Source organism: Amaranthus tricolor, chromosome 5 (assembly GCF_026212465.1).
Source record: "Amaranthus tricolor cultivar Red isolate AtriRed21 chromosome 5, ASM2621246v1, whole genome shotgun sequence".
In the NCBI taxonomy this organism is placed as follows: domain Eukaryota; kingdom Viridiplantae; phylum Streptophyta; class Magnoliopsida; order Caryophyllales; family Amaranthaceae; genus Amaranthus; species Amaranthus tricolor.
Genome location: NC_080051.1, coordinates 27,507,905 through 27,517,334, shown reverse-complemented (window position 1 = coordinate 27,517,334; position 9,430 = coordinate 27,507,905). Strand labels below are relative to the sequence as shown.

Genomic DNA, 9,430 nt, shown 5'->3' with positions numbered 1-9,430 from the left:
GAAATATAGGTACTGATAAAGACCTCTCTTGTATCTTCAATCACCATTACTTTGAAATCTGGTCGGATGATGGAAAAACCCTAATTTAAAAGTAAAAGATTGAATCGTTATCTTTCCATGCTTGTATTATCATACGTGGGACCAATGTATGAGGGCTGATTAGAGAGACTACAATTAAAGTACTAATTCATGTATGTGATATTTAATAAGGTTAGCGGACCGTATTATGTTTTAATGACCTTTAAAGTATTATTTCCCTTCTAACCTGTCAATTACCCACTTTTGGCTTCTCCTACATATAATAACAACAAAGTGACAAACTATGACAAAAAGAATCTTAATAAATATAGCTTCTATAATCATCCTTTATTCTAAACTCTCATATTAGTCAATTGTGCTCTTATATCTCACATATTTTTATCTTAAGAATATATTCTCAAATTTTCCAATCAAATCCCACAAACTAAATTTAAACTTAATTTTCTTGAAGCATTCATCTTTTCTTGTATTTAATTTAGTTTAATAAATGGGCAAAATCATGTCAGATCCATAAAAAAGATAAAAGTCACTAGCTAACAATCCTAACTGAAACATGGAACTATACAAAAATTTATCACTTGTGACCTAAACTTTTAAATTGTATTAATCTAATAATACTAATTAGAGAAAAAACACTAGTTTATATCCTATAAAGAAAGACATAATTAAAAGCTGAAAGAATCCACTAATGAAAAGTTTTAAATATATCTTTTTTATTGTAGGGTAGGCTGAGAGAATGAGAAGGTTATGTCAGAATGAAACCCATTAAACCACCTAAAAAATATGGTCCATGCTCCGACTTAGATAAGACCCGATTCTCTTCTATGTACTTCAAAATTCATACTAACACATATAGGGGTCTAGATCTTGAATCTGTGTCTTTGTGTAGCTAGCAACTGAAAACAAAGAGAGGCATAAAACAGAAAATGCATGATGGGGAAAGAGGAGTCACGGTAGAAGGAGAGACTAAGAAAACCGTCTTTGATGGTAAAGATTAAGAGAAAGACAGAAATAGTAGCAACAAAGGACATCCATGGATGGTGTACATTAGTACTGGTGTTGCTGTGTGTGGTTCCTATCAGTTCGGAGCTTGTGTATGTTCCTCACCTTTCTCTTTTGCTTCTTCTTGGTCTATAGTACATGTATATGTAATCAGATAATCAGAATGTATATCTATATTTCAGGCAGGATACACTTCTCCAACTCAAACTTCCATAACTTCGGAACTCGATCTTTCTACAGCTGAGGTGAGTTTTCTGATGAACAAGAAACAGCAGAGAATTGTGCAGGCTCAAACAAACAGTAACTATTATTATGTTATCCATCCTATCGTGTGTTAAGTTCATTCGATGGACAACTGCTTGCCATTTCAAGGATTCTACTGATATACTCTACATGTTCGCGCAGTTTTCACTTTTCGGGTCTATACTGACTTTTGGTGCAATGTTTGGTGCTATAACAAGTGGACCTATATCTGATTCTGTTTGTCGAATATGGGTATGAACTAAAGATTAATAAAAATGGGTACGTGTCTATTGAATTTAAAATTCTTAGCTTAATAAAATGTTGAATTTTTGCAGGCGATGAGAGTCTATGCAGCCTGCTGCATAGCAGGATGGTTAGCTATCTATTTTTCCAAGGTTCGGTTTTAGACTATTCATTTATGTGAAAAAAATATAACAATAATCACAAATTTAATCTCTAAAAATCAGTAATCAATAAGTAAAAAAAGGATGAGAAATTAAGTTTTGTGGAAGCACTGCAGAGTTATATGCTTTTGGACATAGGAAGAACAGTTGGAGGATATGGAATGGGCGCCTTCTCCTTTGTCGTAAGCGCACATTTCCAATCTACTTCTTATACGATTGTAAACAGTTCGATGTTAATTAATAATGAAACTACAATATTAACTTTATTGACAGGTACCTGTTTACAATGCTGAAATAGCACCTGCAAACATTCGAGGAGCCCTTACGACAATAAATCAGGTAAAGCTTCTAATCTTTTGCATGAACAAGTCCAGTACTTGTACCTAATTTGTTTCATTTCTTCTACAGGTCATGATCTTTATTGGAATTTCATTTGCATTTCTCGTAGGCTTAGCTATATCATGGAGAGCATTAGCATTAACCGGTAAAGCTTTTAAAATATATTAAAACTAATAATATCTGGTTCGAACAACATGGACTAACCGACCCGAATACTGAAGGACTGATTCCCTGTGCAATTATGCTTTTGGGTTCATTCTTCATTCCAGAGTCTCCAAGATGGCTAGTAAGTACACATCATTAAATGGGTTTTCAAAATACATTACCAAAAACATGAGATGAGAGCAAAATTACCACTTATTGTGATTATTATAGGCAAAAATAGGGCTCAGAGGGAGTTCATAGCTGCACTTCAGAAACTTCGGGGTTGTAATGCAGATGTAACTAATGAGGCAGCTGCGATACAAGCACACTACATCCAAAAAACACATTTCGTAGTGTTAGAATGGGACTAATTGTTAAAGGATTCTGATTACTGATAAATTTTCAATGAACAGATTGGCATAGAAGAGATCAAACAGCACTCAAAAGCTAGCATCTATGACTTGCTCCAGAAAAAGTATTTATGCTCAGTTATTGTAAGAATCTTCCTTTAGCTAATGTCCTTCGTATTAACTTTAGGTGTCAAGTAAGCTAGAATCTACTGTAAGTACTAAAAAGTATAGCCACACCTTGGCTCATCGGCTCAAGTGTTGTGTAACTGAAAGGTTATAGGTTTGTGTGCTGGAAGCAGCCTCTTGCAAAAATGCAAGGTAAGGTTTGTCTCCATTGCATCCTCGTTGTGAGACCCTTTTGCGAACCCTCGCTTTGTGGGGACTCTTTGTGCATCAGGCTACCCTTTTTGTATAACCACGTGCGATTATGTGACTATATGAGGTATCCCATATTTGAAAATAATTGGAAGGATTAGTGGTCTACTTATATGCAAATTTGTTCTCAAGACGAAGGGCCATCCAGACTTGTACGCTATCAGACTAATTAATTAACTGGGATATACAATTGAAGTTACTCAAATGGGTTCAGAAGACCAACTTCTTTAACTGCTAGGAGTAATTAAAATGTTTTAGATCGGAGTCGGGTTGATGGTGCTTCAACGATTTGGAGGAATCAATGGCATCTGTTACTATGCAAGTAACATTTTTGAGACGGCAGGTAAAATCCCTTGTTCAAATGCGCAAAACTGATCATTCCCAATTTCAATCTTCACAACTTTCTCCAAACTTTCTTAGAAGATTCCTTAAGAACCAATTATGTTTTATGTAGGATTCTCCTCAAAGATTGGAACAATAATATATTCTTTGCTTCAGGTAAGAAGCAAATATCACACTCTTAATCCGAATACTATAATAATATTATCACATGTGCCACTTCTATCAAAACACAGGTTCTAGTTCCATCTATTGGAGCAACATTAATTGATAAAGCAGGAAGAAAGCCACTGCTATTGGTAAGGCTTTGCACCAACAACAATTGAGCTATAAAATGCTTATTTTACATTGCACAATTAATTAAGCCTATTATTCATTATAGATTTCGGTAACAGGATCAGCTTTAGGTTGCCTGTTAACAGCTACTGCATTCTATCTTAAGGTGACTTATGAACTCTTCATATGCTAAGGCTTTTGTAACACACTAATGAAATTGCAGTGCATGAATCCACAAAGTCAGGGAATACTTGCAGCTACTGGTATACTGATAAAAATTACTTTTTAGTTTCAGTTTTTTGATTGAAAATAGTTTTCTTGAATAGTGCTACAAGTTAAACTTCTAATATGCCCATTTTTCAGTTATACATATCATCTTATTCAGTGGGAATCGGACCTGTGCCATGGACTATAATGTCAGAGGTAATCTCAAACAAATAAAAATAGTTGGAAACTATTAGTAGTAAGAATGCCATATGGGCGGATAATGTAAAGCTGATCAATGATGGGTAGAGTACTTTTGACAGATTTTTCCGATAAATGTAAAAGGAATAGCCGGAAGTCTAGCAACACATGTCAATTGGCTTGGCGCTTGGGTTGTCTCTTATACATTCAATTTTCTAATGGAATGGAATTCTTATGGTATATACCAAAACTCAACATTGGATTATGGTACCTACTGATATAGGAACTATGAATTATGAACTATGAACTATGAACTTATGCAGCATGAGACTAAAAGTCTGATAGATAGTATATGATTTGAATAATAATAATAATAATATACTCCGCATTTGAGAACTGTGGACTTACATTTATGTGGTTGTCAGGCACCTTCCTTCTCTTCGGAGTGATTAACGCACTTGGGATCATCTTTGTCATCAATGTGATGCCTGAAACAAATGGGAGAACTCTGGAGCAAATCCAGCACGCCGTTAAAGGATAGAAAGAGTAAGAAATTGTAAAATCTTGCCGGAGAAATGTGTCCACCTGTAATAGAACATATACCCAAAAATCAACAGTTTTAAATACCAACACTGCCCTGCATTACATATGCCACTAGAAAGAAGCATTCACGACATTTTTCCGTTGGAGATTTCATTTTAAATAAGAACAATTGTTATTTCTTTCCTCATAAGAATTTATGCATTACATACAATTCAATGTCACACGCAACAAACTACCGAATACACAGAATGTACAACAACAATGCCAAAGCCATAATCCTAAATGATTGGGGTCGGTGACATGTATTGATGTATACACAATATGTACAATAACAATGTCAAAGCTATAATCCTTGAAGATTGGGGTCAGTGACATGAATACATCACATGTACAATAACAATGCCAAAGCTATAATCCTAAAAGATTGGTTCGGTGACATGAATACACAGAATTTGCATTTAAAAAATTTACATGTATGATGCATCTCTTAAGATTTCAATTGAATGTTACTGTCAAAGCTGAACTTGCATCCATGAAATCAGCAATTTTCCGACTTCTGATTATTTTAGGTGGCTTATACTGACTAGCAGGAGCACCATTTTCAATGGCCTTTTGTAACAACAAATCAAAGGTGCCCGATTTCACAATCGAAAGCACTAGAGTCTTAATTTTACTACTCTCCTTCTTCAATTTATAAAAGGCTCCCAATCCATCTTCGATAGTGGACCGACAACTCTCAAGAAGTAGAATCAACTCTTTTTTCTTCTCCTGACGCAGAAGCGCACACCCGCAAGCAAACTCAACGAAGATCTTCACTAGTTTAGACTCGGATTCCAAGTCCATGAACGCGGAAAACTCTATGATCTGTTCAGTCACCAGACTTCCTACAGCAAGCTCCAAATTCTGAATTGCTCTCATTAAATCTCTCTCAGTCAAAACTTCTTTAAGATCTTTAGGAGCTCTCATGACAAACTCAACTTCAGGAGATGAATTATGGAATCCTACTACTTTAATGATATCCCCTAAACGATACCGATATAGTCCTCTATACGTAGTCACAACTACTTCATACATTTTCCCAATTTCCACCTCGGGCAAAGCAACTGTTTCTTTTCTTATTGAGTCATTATTTACATCCAAATCGAATGGCAGAAACTCAAAGTACGCGGCTGTTGGAAGAATGACATAACGAGTCATCTCAGGAGGTTGCAGAATGTCCATGTTGATCCCCACACAACATTCTGAAGTGAAATACTCTCCACCTAACAATTGTAGGCTTCCTGCATAATGTTTCAGTTTCGGGTAATACTGTTGCATACTCCCTGTCATAATACACCTGATAAATCTAGCATTTGGCCATAGCTTAGCTAAGATTCCATCCCAAGATTTTTCTTGACACATAGCACTAACCCTTTGGGCGATTTCTGGATGGGGCCCACAGAGGAACTCATTCACCGAGTCTCTCATTGCAACATCTGTAATTTCAGATGTAACAGTCCCGGATTCAAGATCCTTACAAAGCTGCTCCCATTTTGTATGAAGAAGGGAGAATGCCTTAATCAATCCAATAGCATATGGGGCTCGAATTGAATCAATTATCTCAAACTTACTTAGTCCACATAGTAAGTGACAATACATTTGTTGTTGTAGATTTGAACCCTTAACTACTTCTGCAGGAGCAATGCATGTTGAAAGGAACTGAGACTGAGTTTCTTTATTACCTGACAAAGGTACAGAAGATGCAGGCATTGCCTTGAACCCACTTTTTGTAACTGTGACATTGCCTGCGTATATAAACCATAGGCTCTTGTTAACTGTTGGTCTCTGGGGGAACAACCTGTAAATGTTCAATAAAGTTCAGTTTATAAAACCACTCATTTTTTGAGTAATGCTTGGTTTCTGTTGGTTACAATCATAGTACGAATAACCGTATCGCAACCGAACTATAGGCAACATTGACCGCGATATCCGTTTTGTGACTGTTATCGCGACGGTGACCAAAACCGTATTTTGCCCTATGGTTAAATGTTGTACCGTTTTCACAATATGTTAATTCATTGAACATGGTATTTGTGATTATTACAATACACAACGCTAAAGCCTAATCTCAACAATACAGAGTCGACTACATAAACCAAAATAACTCAAACTGAAAATTTATAGTTAAACCTAGATTTCACTTTATTCGACACTGTTTACTAATCTACAACTTGGAAAAATCAATTTTCGAAGATTAACTATATTATTCACCTCCTCCATTAATTTATTAGATTCATTTGTACTCAATACTTTTATTATATCAATTATTTAATATTTTAGATATAGTGATAAAGACATTAACGTTGAAATCATGTAAGGAATATCTAGTAACTACTCTCTTCCGTCCCTTTGATTATTTTGCTACAATTTTTTTGGATTGTTCTTTAAATTTTGATTATTTCTATTTTTGGTGTGTTTCTACATTCATATTTCTAATTTTATCTATAAATTTGTTCAATCCCCGTTTTATCTCCATAACTCTTTAACTTTTTAAAATTTTATTTTTTTTACTACAAATTGATCAAGTACTACACGTTTATCTATCTTAATAAAGTTAAAAAGGAAGCACCAAGTGCAAACAAATGTATAAGTATTTATTGATGATTACTATAGTGGAAGTATTATTTTAAAATGACCTTTGTAGTGGCCAGTTGGTTATACACCAAAAAAAAAAAACCTCCTTTTCTTTTCTTTTTTCTAACTAAAAGTATACAGTATACTCCAGCATTAGTGAAAAAAAAGGAAAACGGTAATGGAGTAGGTAGAAGAAAGAACCTGCGCTGAATGGCAGAGCTACCATGATGAGCCAAGAATGAGACTGCCTTAGAAGCCGCTGAATCAAAATACGGTATCAGCTTTGGTTTCATATTGCTTGTCCCTGAACTATTCCATCATAAAAATCAAACAAAATTGCACCATCATAGTTACGAACAACCATTAATTATTCTTCAATCGACAATTAAAAACTTAAAAAAATCAAAAATCAATCGAATAGGAAAACGAAAAGGGAAATTTAACAAAAATAAACCTCAGGAAGAAACAGAGAAGAGGGTCAACGGATAGGAAGTGCCGGCCATGATCATGATCATCGTCATCAGAAATTCCTTCCGCCATTCGATTAATATGATCGGCATAATCATCGTAAGTAGATAACGGTACAAGCTGTCGGAAATTATCAACAGTGAAGTGATTATTGGTGATTTTCAGAAATTGGCGGAGGTATTCAACCCTACCATTTATGTGTAGGATTGTGGCCAGAGTTTGTTGTTGATGGCGTTTAGCATCGATGGTAGTTTCTTCGATCTTGTTAATAAGATCTTCGTCCGCCATGATTATTGATTAGTGATCTTTCAGACCACAAATAAAAGGTTTAAGAGTCTTCGAGATGGTTTAAAGAGTCTAAAATGGATGGAATAGCAATTGTAGTACTTCCGTTTACTTTTTGAAAAGTTTATAATTACATTTTGTTATTTGCTAATAAATTAAGAGCAAATTTTGTATAAAATTGTTTGATTGTTACCAAATTTTAAAAAATATGTTTTTTTTTTAATAGGATGAGTTGTTGACTTGTTGTAGAGGAATTGAAAAATTTTTTAAAAAATAAGTGGATTGAAAAATTATGTGAATGGGAATGAAATGAATAGATGATGTAAGATCGCTACTAAACATATAGTGCTCTCTTTTCAAAACTGGAACTGAAACAGAGAAAGTACAACCTCATTGTTTTTTATAACTATAGTTTGACTTTTACACTATTTATAAATCTTGCTTTGATTTTTATTGTTGAACTATCTCCAAAGAAAATAAAGTTATGTAGACGTGTTAGGTTTGACTTCATAACCAAATGGGAAATTGGAAACAAGCAAGTGAAATGGTAAAAAAACGGAATTCATTTCTGTATAAAAACCCATATCTTAAGTTATGAACAGTAATAAATAATATCTGACACTTTTAAACATTTTAAGTATAAGAATAAGAATTATGAATTTTTTAAAGATTTTTACTTATGTATAAAGATATGGTATACTCGTCTTGTGGGGTAAACTATTAAATCTAGAGCCAATTTCTCTAATTTAGAAAAGATTGCTCAAGATTACGAGCAAGTATTGTTATTTGAAGATGGAGTGTTTAGACACTTAGTTGGGCAAACAATGACTAGTTTTGATGAGGGCTTAGATGAGCATTCATTGGGTCAACTCAGACATAATGCTAAAGTGATGTGAGCTACAATGGGAGAACGAGCATGGGAGCATGCTTGGGCGGGCCGGGCATTGAAGGGAAGAGAAGGTTGTGGAAGGCTTCTTAAGGGAGTACAAAGGTTGACTAGTCAAGCAACATGCAACAAGCATAGGGGTGAAACTAATTTGGTGAAAAATCGAACACCAAATTGCACAAATTTGAATAAGTAATTTAGTTCGACTATTTTTAAATTTTGGTTTGGTTTAGACTACAATGCATAAATTTTTTTGAATTTTGATTTGGATTCGGTGTTGTGTTCTTAAAAATCGAACAAACCGAACAAGGCCGAAATATGAAGAAGCCCTCTAAAGTCTGGGCTTTTCAAACTTCTATATCAGAAATTAAGAAAAGCTCAAAATAAAACCTAGCTATATTTCACGCTTCTCTCACAATCAATACTCCAAAATAAAACCCTAGCTATATTACACGTCCTTCTCTCACACTTTCATTCTCATCCTCTCTAAGAGGCATCTCTCTCTCTCTCTAATCTCTACTCTCATCTAAACACTAAACCTCCTAAATAACTTCTCCTCTCTTAGATTTCACCACTATGCTTTTTCTTCTTCAAATTCTCACCTAGCATTAAACCATAGCAAACTAACTCTGAAAGCTTTAGTTGCGGGTATGTTTTTCTTTATTTTGTTGGTTTCATTTTTCATTTTTTTGTTTAGTTATGTTTTCATTTGTTATTTT

The 9,430-nt window shown here is 34.5% G+C and overlaps 2 protein-coding genes across 4 annotated transcripts; one reads left to right on the top strand and one right to left on the bottom strand.

Annotated features, from left to right (window-relative positions):
- The first annotated feature begins 913 nt into the window (after positions 1-913).
- LOC130813287 (sugar transporter ERD6-like 7) lies at positions 914-4,478 on the top strand. 2 transcript variants are annotated; one of them, XM_057679093.1, is made up of 14 exons: positions 914-1,133; positions 1,224-1,286; positions 1,447-1,536; positions 1,620-1,679; positions 1,805-1,870; positions 1,962-2,027; positions 2,585-2,665; positions 3,155-3,239; positions 3,351-3,394; positions 3,472-3,534; positions 3,735-3,774; positions 3,875-3,934; positions 4,039-4,153; positions 4,342-4,478. In XM_057679093.1, exons 1-14 carry the CDS (start codon positions 1,077-1,079, stop codon positions 4,367-4,369), a joined length of 918 nt encoding a protein of 305 aa, XP_057535076.1. In that variant the 5' UTR covers positions 914-1,076; the 3' UTR covers positions 4,370-4,478. The 2 variants fall into 2 exon arrangements, with proteins under 2 accessions (XP_057535076.1, XP_057535075.1); XM_057679092.1 differs by lacking the exon at positions 3,735-3,774 and adding an exon at positions 3,618-3,677 and having other exon boundaries at positions 915-1,133.
- On the bottom strand, positions 4,370-7,966 carry LOC130813284 (probable indole-3-acetic acid-amido synthetase GH3.6). 2 transcript variants are annotated; one of them, XM_057679086.1, is made up of 4 exons: positions 7,527-7,966; positions 7,274-7,381; positions 4,931-6,296; positions 4,370-4,501 (listed from the first exon to the last, which is right to left on the bottom strand). In XM_057679086.1, exons 1-3 carry the CDS (start codon positions 7,826-7,828, stop codon positions 4,955-4,957), a joined length of 1,752 nt encoding a protein of 583 aa, XP_057535069.1. In that variant the 5' UTR covers positions 7,829-7,966; the 3' UTR covers positions 4,370-4,501; positions 4,931-4,954. The 2 variants fall into 2 exon arrangements, with proteins under 2 accessions (XP_057535069.1, XP_057535068.1); XM_057679085.1 differs by lacking the exon at positions 4,370-4,501 and having other exon boundaries at positions 4,613-6,296; positions 7,527-7,965.
- Positions 7,967-9,430: the final 1,464 nt, after the last annotated feature.

Bases quoted from the DNA above. Each gene is read 5' to 3' on its own strand.
- LOC130813287 (XM_057679092.1), top strand. From the start codon at position 1,077: ATGGTGTACATTAGTACTGGTGTTGCTGTGTGTGGTTCCTATCAGTTC. The intron at 1,287-1,446 runs GTGAGTTTTCTG...ATGTTCGCGCAG, and splicing joins TCGATCTTTCTACAGCTGAG to TTTTCACTTTTCGGGTCTAT. The intron at 2,028-2,584 runs GTAAAGCTTCTA...TTCAATGAACAG, and splicing joins CCCTTACGACAATAAATCAG to ATTGGCATAGAAGAGATCAA.
- LOC130813284 (XM_057679086.1), bottom strand. From the start codon at position 7,828: ATGGCGGACGAAGATCTTATTAACAAGATCGAAGAAACTACCATCGAT. The intron at 7,382-7,526 runs GTTTATTTTTGT...ATGATGGAATAG, and splicing joins CTTCTCTGTTTCTTCCTGAG to TTCAGGGACAAGCAATATGA. The intron at 6,297-7,273 runs GTTCTTTCTTCT...GAACATTTACAG, and splicing joins AGCTCTGCCATTCAGCGCAG to GTTGTTCCCCCAGAGACCAA.